General features: G+C 48.1%; 1 protein-coding gene across 1 annotated transcript in view; it reads left to right on the forward strand.

Annotated features, from left to right (window-relative positions):
- GRAP2 (GRB2 related adaptor protein 2) overlaps positions 1-17,173 on the forward strand; it is a 68,345-nt gene that overhangs the window by 43,039 nt on the left and 8,133 nt on the right. Inside the window, exons 2-4 of the mRNA XM_068972076.1 lie at positions 4,427-4,518; positions 11,394-11,485; positions 14,531-14,650. Of these exons, the coding sequence (XP_068828177.1) occupies positions 4,441-4,518; positions 11,394-11,485; positions 14,531-14,650 (290 nt within the window). The 5' untranslated portion in view covers positions 4,427-4,440. The remainder of the gene's footprint in view (positions 1-4,426; positions 4,519-11,393; positions 11,486-14,530; positions 14,651-17,173) is intronic.

Below are 17,173 nucleotides of genomic sequence, written 5' to 3' on the forward strand. Positions count from 1 at the left end.
CCCCCAGAGCTGAAAACCTCTTCTCTCTGGTCCTTTGCAAAAAAGGTCTGGAGGATTACTAGTCTATACTCGGGCTTCCCCAGTGGCTCAACAGGTAAAGAATCCACCTGCAATGCAGGAGATGAGAGTTCGATCCCTGGGTGGGGAAGATCCCCTAGAGGAGGGAATGTCAACCCACTCCAGTATTCTTGGCTGCCTGGGAAATCCCATGGACAGATGAGCCTGGTGGGCTACAGTCCATGGGGTTGCAAAGAGTTGGGCACAACTGAGCCCATACATGCGTGCATGTGCACACACACACACACACAAGTATATACTCCAAGGTGAAATGTTATATATCAATATATATAGGTTTTTACAAAGCATTTGGGTGTGAAGAAAAGGGGAAACTAATATTTATTTAACCCACCATGTGAGGTGGGAGAAGAGATACACAGGTGCGCTCTATTTTAAGACGCAATGCACGAAAAGCCCAGCCTTTAAAACAGAGAAATTAAAAGGTAGCTATTTGCATAACAAATTTTCCCTTTCATTTTATAAAGGGATTCACCATGGGGTTCCTTTGTAGAATGAGTCTCCATAATGCACGCTAATATGATTCCATTTACAAATGTTCTCTTCATAATAACTCTTCAAGAACAGATCTGTTGCGTACAATGAGGCTTAGCGAGCATCATTTTTTCCTGGCAGCATAAGGTTTCCCACGTCTGAAAAGTCACTGACCTTGTCAATTTAGGCGGGCAGGTGGGGAAGTGCTGCCTTCCCATTGACTCCAAGAAGGGCTTTGCCTGGCAGATTGAAAGGGTGTGGATTTCAAGCATGTGTGCCTGGGAAATCCCATGGACAGAGGAGCCTGGCGGGATACAGTCCATGGGGTCACAAACAGCCAGACACGACTGAGCACACACACACAGGATTCCTTCTTTCCCCGGGTCCTGAGCCTGAATCTCCCAACAGCTCTGTGCTGTTATGCAAACGCTCTTTTTCAGAGATACAGAAAACGGAAACCTTGGCTGTTCATAGCCAAATTAGGAGGAGCTGAAACTGTTCAAGAAGTTGCTTCCCTGGTACCATTTTGATGGAAACTATGTGTTTCTTCTGAACACATCCCCTGACTCTGGCTTTCGAATGCAGACTCTTTTAAAGAACTGTCTCCCAACTTTTGTTTTCATCCTCTGTGGTGACATATTTTAGAAGTAGATAAACATCCGTAGTCTATAGCCTGACTGTTTTTCAGGGATTTGGATGGTACAAGAAACTTAAATGGAAATACAAGGGCAGATAAAATCGTGCTGAGGGCATCCTGTTGGCATGTGGGGTGATCTATGTCTCAGGGCTGCTAATGGGCATTCCGTGCCATTTGTCAAGTGGGAGAGGGAGAGAGATGCAGAGGGCTGGTGAGGAAACAGAGCCAGCACCTGGGGCAGGAGCCCTGCACAATTCAGAGGCAGGATTCCTGGACAAATGCTACCATCCCCGGGCCTGGGATGAATCGGGGGAAGCGGCTGACAGCGGCTTGGCACCTGAGTGCTGTCACTTCTTATTCACACTCTATGGCAGGTAGCAATGCAGCCGTTTCTAAGACTGATCACTGGAAGGGAAAGCACATTTAACCCATCTGTGCGGCTCTCTGAAGAGGTGTCTGTCTTCATGTTCCCCTGAGGTCAGGAGCACGCTACTGCAAACAGCAGTGAGAAGACTCTACTGCGTTCTTGAGTTCTTGAGGCTGCTGCCCTTTCTCTCTCTGCCCCACCCCCCACCTTCTCTCGTGGAATTGTTGCTACCATGTTTTATCTCCATCATTTATTACTTTTCTCTTGCAGATGCCGTATGTAGTAGTGGTAGGTACAGAGTATCAAACAAAATGGATAAATACTGAATAAACTGTGTTAGCTCTGTTTTTTTTTTTTTTCCTAGGTGGTAATTTTTAACTTTTTAAAATTAAAACTAATGGATAGCAAGGAATAGGATATCAATTTCCACACATTTTTATGATCAAACAGAAGACCAACACCTGGGGCTGGCACATTTACCATTCTCTGCTATTAGGGAAGCAGAGAACGGTAAATTCAAGGGAAGAGCTTGCAAAGCCCTGTGATTTGAACGAAAACAGAGCAACCCCCCACTCCTTCCAGCCAGGGCATCTCTCTGCCACCAAGCAGCATCTGAGCAGATTTCATTTCACAAATGGAAATGGGATGCAACCAAATTTTTTCAAAGTGATTTCATGAAGAGTGGGCCTGTTTAATTGGGTTTTCTGAGCCAGGATTAATATTACAAGCTGGGGAGCTCTGCAGTGTGCCTCTGTTGGCTTTGCCACACCACCTGCCTCCTGGGGGAAGGCAGAGAAAAGTGCCACCATTCAGAAGCAATTTTCCTTCTGCTTCCAGCCTTCTCACTGAATGACTTAGAGCCAGCCTGGACCAAGCATCCAGGCCTGATCTGAGTTATATGTAATGTAGGAAAGATCTTTCTAAGCTCAAGGTCATCTCTAGAGCATGCCTTAGATTCTTTTTTTCATCTCTAATGTATGTGATTTTCTAATATGTCTAGCATTTGCCCTCCCCTTGTCTCCATTCTGCTTATTAAGGTAAATTTGCATAGAAATGGGATCTTGGTTTTCGGGACCATTCACCTGACACTTGATCTCCTGATGTGACCAGTGTCTGCTGCTGATACCATGAGGGTGACCCACAGGAACCCATCATCCTGCACACCAGCAGCAAGGCCTTAATTAGGGAAAGCTTTGCATGTGAAAGTAATGGGGTGAATCCAATCAGCAAAAGCATTTAGCTTTCACCCAGGAGGACAGAGTACTCCTTCCTGTTGAGTGGGTCATCCCAGGTCACAGAAATTTTAATTTGCCTTAGATGGACAGATCTTGAAGAAAGTGCATAAAAAGTATACAAATTTTGAGTCTGGAAATAAGTTTTGGTTGGTGATAAAGCTCAGGCAGTGAGCTATGACACTTTACTTTGGCTCCTGAAATATTTTTTGCTTAATATGTCTTTGGGATTTGTAATGCTCATCCCTACAAATGGCCTTTGGAAGACCAAGCAAATGTGGAGAATCAGAGGAGGCACCCCTTGCTATCACTGCTGCAGCAGTCAGCTTTAATCCCCTGATCTATGCGAATCACCCCCTCCCACCCCGCAACCACCTTCCTTATTTACCTAAATCTCCTCACTTGGGCAGAAATTCCCACTGAAAGGACAACTGTGGTCCCAGTTTACTGGTCATAGAAAGTCAGTTAGATTTGAAGGTTTCTGAGCTACAGGGTTTCATACTTAAGACAAATTTTGCAAAACATTAATGCCAAACAGCAGCGTTCAAGACGATGTCCTGATGGTGAGCAGAGAACCAAGGAACTTGAGGGTCATGGAGAATAAGCATCAAATTTCAAAGAGAAAACTTTATAGGAGTTGGGGAAAATCCAAAGAAAATTATTGCAGCTTTTGGTTAGGCTGCGTCTGCTGAGGATAAGTTCATTCTACAAAATTATTCAAAAACATAAATGCTACTCACTCGGTTTTGTCTTGGATAACATCTGGTGTCTATTATTTAATTTCATCTTAACATCCTTCTTCATTGAATATTATGATCACCCTTTTACAAACAAGGAAACTGAGACTCTAGGAGGTTTATTTACTTGCACAAGATCACATAGCTGTCCATCAACAAAACCAGGACTTTGCTCTCTTTCTATTACACCTCACTGTCTCCTAAAACCCAACTATATTTCATTCATAAGTTGACTTATTTATCTTTATATAGGTCTCACATATTATTAAGAGGGGCCAATATTTTCACGCAATTCAGAGGCATGAAAATGAAAATTTCCAAAACGTGTTGGCTTCCATAATAATAATAATAAAATTTGGAATCTGAGTCTCCCAGTTCTAAAACGAGAATGCTTTCTACTCTCAAACCATGTAGAAGACGGCTAAGTTCCCCACTGACCAAAGCTGTCTAATTCTCTTAAATGATTCAGATGTAAAAGAGAAAATGGCATCTGTCTAATTAACACCGGCTGGTTAAATATAGCTGCCGAGGGACAGTGTTTACAGAACAGTCCTTCCAGTCCCTCAGGCCCAAAGGTAGCGATGATAGCAAGTCTTCTGTCCTTATCAACCGGAAACAGAGATGCCCCAGAAATGATCACAGGCCAGGACAGCAAATGAGGATGAAAGGAGAGGGGGAAGGCAGTCACTGGCCTTCATTTCCTGCTCCTGGCATCTGGGGATTCAGAGAACGATGTCGGAAAGCGGATCCTACGGGCTCAGACAGCTCTTTCTGAAAACAAAAACCCTTCCTGTGTGCCTGCACCTCCCTCTCCAGCCTGGGGACATTGGATCCTCCACTACCAACCGCTAGGATTGCCCTTCTCCTGGCAGAAAACACAATGACCACATTATTTCTCTTCCAGCTTCACGTTACAACATGGAAGCCATTGCCAAGTTCGATTTCATGGCCTCGGGAGAAGATGAACTGAGCTTTCACGCTGGTGATGTTCTGAAGGTAGGTGACATGGGGCCCAGGAGAGCCAGGGAGAGTTTAGGTTATTCTGGTCTAATCGTGGAGTTAAGCTAACAGTTGAACTGCTTAAACTGTTTCTCAAGAAACACAAACAGTTCTTTCAAAATCCAAAATTCGCCTCAACCAAAAAGGTTTCTTCTGAGCACCCGTGCACTAGCCACCAGGAGGGGTGATGGAAATCTGATTGGTATAAGCCACTATCCCTGTCCTGAGATGCTCGTGGTCTGGAGGGGGAAATACATCCGTGTGCAGGGCTTCTCATAGATGTTTTGATCTAAGTGCTCAGGAGCACAGGTATGGGACAAGTGATCCCACCTTGAAAGATGGGGTTGTAGGAAGGGGTGGCAACGTCAGTTGTCAGGGAAAGCAGTAAAGGTGAGTCAGGCTTTTGGCTAAAGCTCAGCACGGCTGGAACTTACAGGAGGAAGGTGTGGGTGGGGACGCCTGGAAAGGCTGCTGGAGGAAACTCAGGTCAGTGAAAACCACTCACACCTGGCCACTCGGGGGTTTCTCAAAACCTGTCTTCCACCCACACTTGACTTGTAGTGGCGGTTTGCTGAGCTGAAGAGGCCTTGGACTTCTTCCACATTCCATGCGCCACACCTACATGGACTCTGCATCTCAGAGTGCCAAATAGCACAAGCCCTTAAAGAAGTGACGGGAGAGTCTGTGGCACCCATGCCCCCTGGCCTCTGAGCACCTTGGATAGCCCGATCCCAGTCCTCAGCAGTCCATGTGGCCACCGTTGTCTCTCCATGAAGATAAAAGCTTACTATGGAAATAACCTTGTCACACATGAGCAGGGGAATCAGAAAGTGTCTGTAGGGCACAAACCAGGTGGAATTTGAACAATCCCCTTCCTGCCCTCTTCCTAGGTGGTGCTAGTGGTAGAGAACTTGCTTGCCAATGTCGGAGACGTAAGAGAGGCAGGTTCAATTCCTGGGTCAGGAAGATCCCCTGGAGGAGGGCTTGGCAACCCACTCCAGTCTTCTGGCCTGGAGAATCCCATGGACAGAGGAGCCTGGCGGGCTACAGTCGATGGGGTAACGAAGAGTCGCACACGACTGAAGCGACTTAGCGTGCATGCATTCCCCACTCCGAGTGCTTATCTTTCTAACTGCCCCCACTGTGCAAGATCTGGCAATGTGGCTGCCGAGAGCATGCCTTCAGTGCTGGAGCTTCTCAAGGTCAAAATACTGCTTGGGCTGCTGACCCAGGAAAAAGTGACCTTCACTTCTTCGGGACTTTACCAAGGTCACTGAAGGGTCTGGGACAAGGTGAGAAGTCCCTCCCTTCCCTGTTGGGTACTGTGACCGTGCGGTTATCAACCACTCTGCAGTGTTTGCACCCAAAAGAGGCCCCTAGGAGGTGGGTGTAGGGGCAAGTCCCATCCTCACTTCCCATTTCAAACCAAACCATCTGGCTTAAGTTTTCCCTATTCTCCAGAAAAGGAAAAACAAAAAGCAAAATTCTTTCCTCAACTCTGCTTCAGCTCCTAATTTCTTTCCTCTCCTTCATGGCCACACTGGGAAGAATTCTCTGTGCTGGCTGTCTCCACTTCCCCACTTCCCATTCACTCCACGAGACCCTCTGGAACCTGACTCTTACCCACAACACGCCATTAAAGTCCACCAGTGACCTCCTGAGTGTAGAATGTAAGGACCCTGCTAAACACCTATAGGACTTGAAACTGCTCTGTCCCACCGCGAAACGCTGTACTCCACTCTGAATATTTCCCTTTTATCCTGTCTCCCAAGCAACCCACGTCTTCATCAGTGAGGAGCCTGGTACCAGTCAAAAGGAAACCGAATGATCCATAAATGATCCCATATTGTCAGTATCACCCATTCTCCCCTTGAGTGTTCAGACTATTGCCACATCCCCTTGACTGACCTCATTCTCTGCTCTCTCTTCCTCCTTCGTTTTAAAAACTAAACCCAGAGGGATCTTTCTAGAAGATAAATTGGATCATATTACTTCCTTCCTCAGAAGTGTTCAGTGGTTCCCCGTGACCAGTGGATGGAAATCTAAGCCATCTGAACTCAAGCTACCACCCAGCCTCATCATGCTTGAGTGCAAGAACATGTATACACACATACACACACATACACAAACACACATACACAAACACACATACACATCTTTGTGTATGAAATGGCCCAAGTCACACTGCAGTATGTACACTGTCCTTTTTCAGGTTCTCCCTGTACTCTGAATGTCCTTCTGCACACATGCGTTTGACCACCTCTGCCAGGGAACCCTCATGAATCCTCCCCATGCCCCACTACCACAGGAAACTCATTACGCCCTCTTCAGCTCCTCCATGGCATTTCACACACTCTGCTCAAGGCTTTCACACCCTATTTACAAGCAGGCGAGCTCCACTCTCTGCACCAGAGCACCACCTCTGCTGCTCTCCCCCCATGCCATCCTGATGGTCTGGTCTCATAGTGGCTGCTTCACTCCCCAGAGCTCTGCAGGGGTGGGGGCTGGGCCTGCAGAAAGGTGAGGAAGAGTCAATGAATGATTGAATGAGTGTGTCATCCCACCGCTGGTCTGAGAGCAGAGTCTTGCCGGATTCATCTTTGTGTCTTCCCAGCACTTAACACGAGTCACAGCCCCAGATGGGGGCTCAGTACATATTTCTTGAGTTGTTAAACTGTGTTTCTGCACACTCATTTAGAATTCTATCAGAAAGCAAAACCCTTCCTTCCTTTCGAATTCTATCCATTGCAGCCATAGTGGTAAAGAGGAAAAGGGATGGGGCTTGTTAGCTGAGTTTCATGGAAGGTCTGTATCATAGTGGTCAGTGGGCCCGCCTGTGGGTCTCCACGTACAAGTGTCTCCTCCAGATATGGGTAGCAAGCCCCAGAAGCCTGGAAATTGGTATTCTGTTTCTTGGGGGTTTTTTAGAAATTGTTTTCAAGGCCAGTTCTTGACTATTCCAGCAATGCACTCCTGAGTGCTCTTTCATGTTATGCCTTCAGTTCTAAAACACTAAACAGACTTTTTCATTAGAAGATGCAAAAATTGTCTGATTTGCTCATCACCAGCTGCCCCCTGCAGACTGTGAGGTCCCCATGGTGTAGGCGCCAGCTTATTCATCTCTGTATTCCCAGCACTCAAGTGCAAACAGCAGTTGCTCACTAGATGCTGATTCCAGAATGGTAAACAAGATGGCAGACATGGAACTCTAGCCAAATGACTGGGTCCCACTTCTCCTGTGAGAGAAGCATTCCAAAAGTCAGGAGTTGAATGTTGCAGGTGCATAGCATGACCTCTTGACCTGCAGCTGCACATAGCACCCAGTTTACACTTCCCACTCGTATCTGCCAGTCGTTATTAAAAAATGTCTCTTGACCCAGGCCATCTCTATGTGCTTCTGCAATTCATCTAACACGACCCCATTTCATCCCAGTAAAACAGCGACCAAAGAGCCCCCAGAGTTAGCCCTATGTAATTAACTTCTTCAACACTTCTGATATCTGCTATGCCTCTAAGAGCTATAATTTCATCCAATTTTGAAATTCTTCCAACCGTACATTTTTTCCTCTTCCCACGTCTAACTTATTCTCAGGCCACGTAACCCAGAAAATGATTCCAAGGCAGGCAACATCGTAAGAGTTAAATTACAGCGAAGTTGAGGGTAAAACCTCACAGGTTTAGGCTGAACTCCTTGCGCAGGTTTGCACGATGGGGACAAGAGATAGAGAAACGGAGGAGATGGAGAGATGAGAGGGACAGGAAGTACCAGCCCTGCCAACAACGGCAGGAGGAAACCGCCACCACCACCACCCCCCAAAGACTCTTCTTTGCTAAAAATGAGATTTTTTTAAAACCCTTGCCTTTTATACATCATAAAAAGCCTATAAATTTGCCTCTTTGGGAACACGATGTCAGGCAGACCAAGCATCAGGTGGTGAGGAAAATGGACGGCATTGTGGGATAATCTTTCGGTGGCTACAGGGTGTAAATGAGTATGAGCCATGATTACTAAAATTACAGCCAGTTTTGGGTCAGAGAGCTAAGTGCAAAATGTAGTTCCTACCACGATGAGCCCATTTCCAAATGGCCTCTTTTACTTCATCCCTGCTCACCTTGGTATTTGACATTTGCTGCTAAAGCCACACATCTTCCCATGTGATGGGAGAAAGGAATTCCAGAGCCTTGAAATTTGGGGGAGATGGCACAGAGTGAAATGCCCTTGTGTTTTTCATGTGATGATGATGCCCTGGTGCCGAGTTTCCTAGTTCTTCTTTTGACCTAGATTTCCTGCTCCCCTACCCCCGCCACCCTCCTCAGCACACACATACCCGCACGTCCTTAGCGATACCACCAGTCACATTTGATGTTAAAAACTGTAAAGTTTCCTTTTCTCAGCAATTCTAGAACTCAAATATGGGACACACTTTTATTTCTTCAGAACAAATGATCACATTCAAAACATACACATAGAACACTTTAAAGAACTTATCAACCCTCCATGTCCTTCAGACCTGGAGTTCTCCTTCATAAGAATATTACGTTTGACAGAATTATATTTAAAAACACAGCCTGTACTCTCTGGAGGACGTCCAGGGATGAGGGAGCATTTGATCCTCGCATCAGCTCCGTGAAGGGGCTGCCAGTTTTTATTGCCCCCATTTTGCAGATGATAATTGACTCGCTGGAGGTCAGACATCTAGGGGACCAAGGGCCCAAGGACCAAGGGCTTCTCCTTCCAAACTCAGGAGTGATATTAGAACTAGGTCATCACTGCTTCTCAATTACATTGCTCTCTTCAATTCTCTTCCCGTCTCTGGGAGGCAGAAACCAGAGGCTTCAAGTCCACCCACTTTTTGGATGACTCTGAAATCCAGCTCCAGCCCCCACCTCACTGCTGAGCCCAGACATACATCTCCAATGCTCTCTGAGCTTTCCTTCTCTGAGGGTCCCAGGGGCAACTTGATTCACCCACAGGCGATCTGGGGTCCATGAGCTTTCCCTCAGACCGCTTCCTCCTCCTGTCTTTTCTATTTTGGTAAAAGCGTCACCACCCACTCAGTCTCCCAAGCCAGAAATCCAGAGCCATCCCAGAATCCCCTTCTCCCTCGGCTCCTCGAACAGTCACGAAATCCTGCCCATGTGTGCTTCCTGATTCCTCTGAAATCTGTCCTCACTTCTACCTAGCCCAGATCTCCTGCGTCTATGCCTGGGTGGCTACGCTCCTCTTCCTACACTCTCTCCCTTGACTTCACCCCCCAGTCCATCTTCAAGTTGTGATATCGCACGCTTTTCTTAACACTGATTCTCACTGTGCTGTTTCCCTGATGAAAATCCTTTGATGGCTCCCCATACATTTCAAGATAGAAATCCAGACTTTTGAACGTGGGCTACAAGGCCCTGTAACCCTGGTTTCCCCTCTCTCTACTCCTGGGGTCACAATCTAAACTTCCGCCAGATTGAGGAGTTCTGTCCCAAGAACACACCGCACTTCCTCACGCCCCGGAAGTAGTTATTTCGTCATCAGACTTCGCCTAGGTAACTCACCTGGGCAACCCAGGCAATCCCTGCTCTGAGTAAGCTTTCCTATCCATCTTCCGCTTTCCTCTTTATCGTTTCTCTTCCATCAGTTAAGACGTTTTCAGCTATGAGAAACAGAAACTTAAAATGGCCTAAACGATAACAACGATTTATAATTTCTCATACAAAGTCCAGGCGTTGGAGGGCTCCTAAGCGGCTAATTCAGTAGCTCCATGACATCGTCAAGGTTCTTCCCATCCTTTTGTTCTGCCATCTTCGTTTTGAATTATTGTTTGAGTCTGCACTACATATTTTAGAAATATTCTCAGTAGGGGAGGGTGGAGAGGAAGTCAAGTATTTGTCTTTTGATAATAGGAGATTTTCTGAAATGACCAGAAGCCATATAGAGCCAAGTCTGGAGAGTCATATAAGTAATCAAGGCAGGTGATAACATTTGGGGTCATGGTCAAGGCAAGACCTTATAGTAACGAGAAAAAACTTCTGGTTTTGCCTATGATCGTGGTCTAAAAGCAAATTTAGAAAAGGTATTCCGGGTATCTTGAGTTATGTCCAAACTGTGCAAACATGGAATATGAACACAAAGAGTTACTGTTTTCAAAGCTAGCCCCCACTTGATGTTTAAGTTTTAATCCGCTAACGTAAAAAAGTAAGAACAAATTAAAATTGCAAAAGGTTCTCGGTTACCTGGCTGAGAAGGAGAAACCACCTGCCTAGATAAGGAGCTTAAAGTGCTAAGATCTGAGACACAATTCTTCAAAACAGGAGAAGAGGGGTTCAGAGAAGCCCCTGAGCACTGAGTCTGGCAGGCCACACCAGGGTGGAGTCACATGAGGAGGTGGCCCAAGTGTACAAAAATAGCCTGGGGACAAGAGAAGCCAAACTCCAAAGATAAGCCTGCTGCTCCCCGCTCCAGTGCTTCCGTGGTTTCTTTGGCGTGTGTGTGTGTGTGTGTGTGTGTGTACACACTTAGTCATTCAGTCGTGTTCGACTCTTTGTGACCCTGTGGACTGTAGCCTGCCAGGCTTCTCTGTCTGTGGGATTCTCCAGGCGAGAATACTAGAGTGGGTTGCCGTTTCCTCCTCCAGGGGATCTTCCCGACCCAGGGATCGAACTCTTGTCTCTTATGTCTCCTACACCGGCAGGCAGATTCTTTACCACTACACCACCCGGGAAGCCTTCTTTGACTTATTTTCCTCTAACTTCAAAAGCCTTTGTTCTTTTGGATTGGGTGGAGTTTGGATTGGGGTGCATGGGTTCTTCGCCCTGCAGCCCATTTCTCCTGCTTCTTGGTGTCCTCCCCTCAGTGACTTCATCCTTCCTTCTCCTCCTTGTAGATCCTAAGTAACCAAGAGGAGTGGTTCAAGGCGGAGCTTGGGAGCCAAGAAGGATATGTGCCCAAGAATTTTATAGACATCGAGTTTCCTGAGTAAGTATTTCCAGCCTGTGGAGATAGGCCTGCCCACACACACTCCCCTTACTTTTTTAGTAGCCACTAAAATTATCCGTGCACAGCCCAGACGCTGTCAAAAACGGTTGCCTCTGGAGAGGGAACCACGCAGCTGAAGGCCAGGGGTGGGAGGGAGATTTGCATTTCACGGCATTCTCTTTTGAATTTGATACCATGTGCAAGTATCGCCTGTTTTAAATTTATAAACCAAAGCCGTCTCTGATTGTAACCATGGTGTTTCCAAGAATTCCAGTGGGGGCGCTGTTGGCCACCCCACCTCCACACCTGGTGCTTCAAGAGCTCTTCTCCCCTATCTCCCAACCCACCTTCCATCCCAGTTCCAGGATGACATGATGAAGCTCTTGAAACCGTGAGCTTTCCGAAACCATGTTTGCACTCAGTGAGAGAGGTTGGGGAAATTCCCTCCATAAAGAGGAAACGAAAAGTTGAGATTGGGTCACGTGCGTCTCAAGAATTGACCACAAGGGTTAGATAGAAATCTAATCTTGTCTGAGAGTCAGGGTCTAGCCGAAGAGCAAAGGTTTGTTAGAAAACCAAAGCGGTGTTGGTGACTCTGGTGAGGTGCAACCGTACCACTCACAGGGAATCAGCACTGACCACTGAACCAACAGAATGACCACTGGCCTCAGCCAGGGGGCCCTTGAGGCTGCCCTGTCACCTTCCAGGTGAGCACGGCACACCTGCAGCTCCTCCACTCGCCCCCGACACACACACTCTCAACCGACCGCCTGGCTTCCAGGACAGCGGAGGCCCCCAGAAAAGCCCGTCTACACCACCCGTCCTGACTCACTGCCTCCACCCACATCCCGCAACTGCTCAGACACTGCCTCTCCTGCAGTTGTTTGGAAAGAACCGTCTGTGCTTCAAGCAGAAGTCCTCCCCTCTCTCCCACATCAGCTTTCCGCCCTCTCTGCTGGCTCATACCCGGCGGCAAACAAAGATCCTGCGATTTTTCCCGGCTTACCAAAAAAAACAAAACATGAATCCAGCCAACAAATCCCCTTCCCGCTACGACTCCGCTTCTCCCAAAGAATCGTTATATTCGCTGTCTCTAATTCCTCTCCTCCTGTTCTCCCCGGAAGCCCCACGACTCCTTGGGAACCTTTTTATCAAGGTCCCAGTGAACTGCAGGGCCCAGTGGTCGACTGTTGGCCATCGTCTCAGCACCGTCACTTTCTTCACTGGGCTTCCGGGACATTCTTCCTCCTGGTTCTCCTCCCACCTCCCTGGCTTCTCCTTCCTCGTCTCCTTTGCTGTTTCCTCCTCCCCTCCCCCATCTCCTTTGGGGCTGGAACGCCGCCCTCGCAGTGAGGCCCTCCCCACCACCACATTTCAAAGGCTCCCCCCTCCCCACCTCTGCTCTGTGTTCACTTTCCCCATAGCATTACATCAGCTGACTCCATATTCTAGTTACTTCACTGTTCATGATACATCTGCCCCTACCCCACTAGAAAGTGGGCTCCATGAGGGTGCTTGTCCATTCTGCTCACCGCTGTATTCACTACATCCGCAGAAGAGGGCCCCCGGCACACAGTACATGTTTAACAAAAGCTGTTCAGTGAATGAACAGCTTTGGAACCGAAGTGTAATATGAAACTCTGGCACTCATTTCACAAGTAGCGTGTGGACATTTCTGTAAGTCTTGAAAGAAGTCACTTCTTTCAAGTGACTTCAACAAAACCCAGATAGAGGACCAGTGTGTATTTTCTAAACAGTTCCCTCTCTGGTTTCTCCCTCTTTCAAGAGATTTCCTCTGAGGATGGCTGCTGTGGAGGGGGTCCCATTCTTTTCCCCTCCCCATTATATTGCTGTGATGGTCGCTCGTCAGTCCTGTGGGTTTGTATAGCACCTACTCCAGCAGGATCTCCAGGCAGGTGACAGTCAGAAACCCTCTGTTTCCGGCCCCTCAGAGCCTGACCAACCTTCTGCTGCAGTCCCAGGTCTGGAAAAAGGATAATCCTCCCCACCTCTGTCTGTTCAGTTCCTAAGTTCCAAAGGGCACAAGGGAACGGCTCACAGAGGCCCGTTGGATGTTCACCTTAAAGGGACACACGTGCTCGCCTTCCAGGGGCAGCGATTAGGTAGCCATGCTGCAGCAAAGGGGCACTGTCCCCACCCCACCCTTGGCCGCCGAGGAACTGCGAACACTTGCTCTGCTCCGCGAGGGTGAGAGCAGTTCCTGGCCTCCTGCCCTGCGGCTGGAGCCACTGTTTGTCCTGCCTGCATGCAAGTGCTCAGCCTTTTTCACATTCGCTGCACCGCCTGCAGCAACACTTCCAAAGGATGCCACCCTGACTGCTAACCTGAAAGAGCAGTTTCTCCTCGGTTCCTTCTTTCCACAGTAAAGGTTATTTTCCAGCCGGGTGTCTTAGGGAGGGCCCGGGAGCCGGCGGGGTATACGCCTCTCTCTGGCTGCTGCTAGCCTTGCTCACTTCCAAGCTAGCGTGGGGACCTCCCTGGGTGCCCCCCAGCGTCTGCCAGGCACAAGGCACAGCCACTCCAGCCCCATGCCACCCAGAGGCCCTTGGTTGTGACCCTTCTTCCCGGCCACAGAGGTCTCAGCCTGAAGCTAGCACCCAAGGGCCTTGCCCGTCCCAGCGTGAAGGGATCCCTGTCCTCCCGGTGCACCCTCTGCCCCTGCAGTCCTTTTCTGGAGATGCCCCTCTCACGGCCACAGGCAGGTGGCCACTCCTGCAGTGAGTCCCTCCCAGACTGTCCCGTTTTGTGCAGTGGCACGTTTCCATGACTCAGGATTTCCAAGCAGGCAGGAGAGAGACTTCTCCTGGGCGGACAGGGCAGGAGGTACCTCAGGGGACACTCACTTGCCTCGCCTGGAAACTGCTAGAGCGTTTGTTTGGTTTCAAAAACACCTGGCCCCTCGTGGGGTCTCTCCTCACCCCTTCTCCCTGTGGGTCATCTCTCCTCGACTTCCTTCCTTCCCTACTCCCAACCACATCAGTCTGGCATCTCACCAAGATCCTCTGTTTTTATCTCACCTGTTAGGTGGTTTCACGAAGGCCTCTCACGACACCAGGCAGAGAGCTTGCTGATGGGCAAGGAGCTCGGTTTCTTCATCATCCGGGCCAGCCAGAGCTCCCCGGGGGACTTCTCCATATCCGTCAGGTACTGGCCAATCCTGACTCCGCCCTGACCTACTAAAACACTAAAACGACAAGGTGACCTCTTAAACATGACCTATCCCTCAGGAGCATGGTGGCGAGGGGCCCGGGCACAAGGTATCAACACATTCACCTGCCTCCGCTTCCAGCCCTGGTGCTTCTGGACAGACAGGATTTTTATCACCCTCACTTCTGTGTGTTTTACAGCACCGTGGGTGCTGGGTGAGTGTCTGTGGAAGGGGAATGGGAAGGGAGAAGGAACAGAGAATTTCCAGAGGTCCACATCCGTCTTGGAGTTGCAATCTTTTTTTTTTTAATTAATTATTTTTGTTTGGGCTGGGTCTTCATTGCTACACTCGGGCTTTCTCTAGCTGCAGTGAGGGGGGCTGCTCTTCTTTGCAGTGCACTGCGGGGGCTTCTCCTGTGGAGCACAAGCTCCACGTGCATGGGCTTAGTAGCTGTGGCTCATGGGCTTAGTTGCTCTGCAGCATGTGGAGTCTTCCCAGACAAGGGATCAAACTCATGTGCCCTATGTTAGCAGGCAGACTCTTCTCTACTCTACCACCAGGGAAGTCCAGGGTTGCAATCTTCGCATTTTCTTTTACTACCAGTGCCCATCTGAAGAAGGGCAGAGAAAAATCAAAACCCCCAGGCACCGCCATAGGACACATCCGTAATCATAGGTGGCTGCACAGAAAGAAAGCCTACCTCCACGCTCCGTAATGCTGTGAAACTGACAGGGACAGAGCAGAGCCCAGGAGGCCTGGGGTGGGGGCACTCTGACAGCAAAGTCTCGCCAGTGTGCGGCACCCCACCCCTCGGGAGGAAATGACTCAGTTTAACATGACATAGCCCCACGCACAGAAGCCCCAAGTCTGAACAGACGGCGTGTGGTCAGCGTGCTGGGGACGGCGAATCACACATCAGACTTGGTGGCCACATGTGAAAGTGTAAGGATGGCAAGAGCAGCGCAGGGAGCGGCGCAGCAAGCTGTACGGTGAACCCTCACTGGCAAGTCACCTGACCCGAGGTGCTGTCTGGACTCTGCAGTGTGATTTGAAAGGCATGCAGCTTTAAGTTCCTAAGTCCAATCTCGGGTAATAAATGGAGGCCACATCACTATTTAGAAAGAAAGTGCAGTACTTTAAGGATAAGTACTTTAAGGAATAAGCAGGAAGGACTTAGAAAGAGTGGCTTAAGGGGACTTCTCTGGTGGTCCAGGGGCTAAGGCTCCACGCCACTAAGGCAGAGGGCTCAGGTTCATTCCCTGGTCAGGGAACTAGAGCCCACATAGCACAACTAAAGATCTCATACCTGCAACCAAGACCTGGTGCAACCAAGGAAAGAAATTTTAAAATAATAATAATAAGGGGTCAAGCATTTGTATGCATTTGTGTCCCCAGTAGGCTGAAGAATAGCTTGGTCTCTTAAGCATTGCCCTTGCAAGCTGGCTCAAATTCTTAATTTCCCTTAACTAAAGCTTTCTTTTTTATAGCTTGGATGATGGTAAATTTTAGCTCAGGCCAATATTAATGTATCACCAATTCTAAACTTGTTAAGTCTTAATTCATGAACTTTTTTTCTATTAATAAATCTTACAACTCCAGCCTGTTTCTTCAGGGCCACAGTTAGAGGCAATACCAAGCAACTTGTTAGATTGAAAGGCATCTCTTCGTGCCCTTGGTTTGCATGTTGAGGCTGGCTTTTTCAGTGAGGAATTAGGGTTTATCATTCTTTGATTAAATTGAATTCTATAAAAAATGATTGGCTTTGATGTCTGCCATGATCTTCCCTGCCACTGAGGCTATGCAAGCTCTTGTGATGGTGATTATTACTGTGATCAGTTTAACCTCTTCTGCAGAAATGTAGTCTAATATATTCCAAAGCAAAATCACTAGTTTATTTATACATCTGCTTTCTGTCCTGGCACAGATAATTAAGAGCTAATTGTAATTATCTATCACTTAGGATTAGCTGAGGGTCTGAAACACTAGACTGAGACTCTGGAGCCCTGAGTTACACCCTTTTCTCTGCCCTTCTCAGACCTCAAGACAGTGGTCCAGCCCCTCTCTCTCCGTTGGCCAGATGACCAACCGCAGTCCTGACATGCACCCTGTCAGTACATGGGAGTGAAAGAGTTAATGTTCCTCATTCCCAGTTCTTTGACTAAGAGATGGTGGATGAATAATCGTGTCACAAGAATATTCCCTCCTCCTCACCCAGATGTGGGGAGTGATGACTGTGAGTCGAACCATGTGGTGCTGGAGTGAAGAAAGCATATATGAGTGACCGAAGCTAAAAGGCGAAGGGCAAGCAATGATTGATTGCCAAGTGTCGGCTATGACCCCAAGGTAGTTAGGCAGAGGTCACCGCATAGGTTTGCCTGTCTCTGAGCAGAGCCCTGAAAATCAGATGAGGAGGAAGATCAAAATGCCTGCCCCCTCTGAACACAGACCTCTAAATCCATCCCTTAGAAAGAATTATCTTTGCTCTCCAACAGTCTAAATTTTATACCTTTCTGCTGGGT

The sequence above is a fragment of the Capricornis sumatraensis genome, chromosome 4 (assembly GCF_032405125.1).
Source record: "Capricornis sumatraensis isolate serow.1 chromosome 4, serow.2, whole genome shotgun sequence".
Taxonomy (NCBI): Eukaryota; Metazoa; Chordata; class Mammalia; order Artiodactyla; family Bovidae; genus Capricornis; species Capricornis sumatraensis.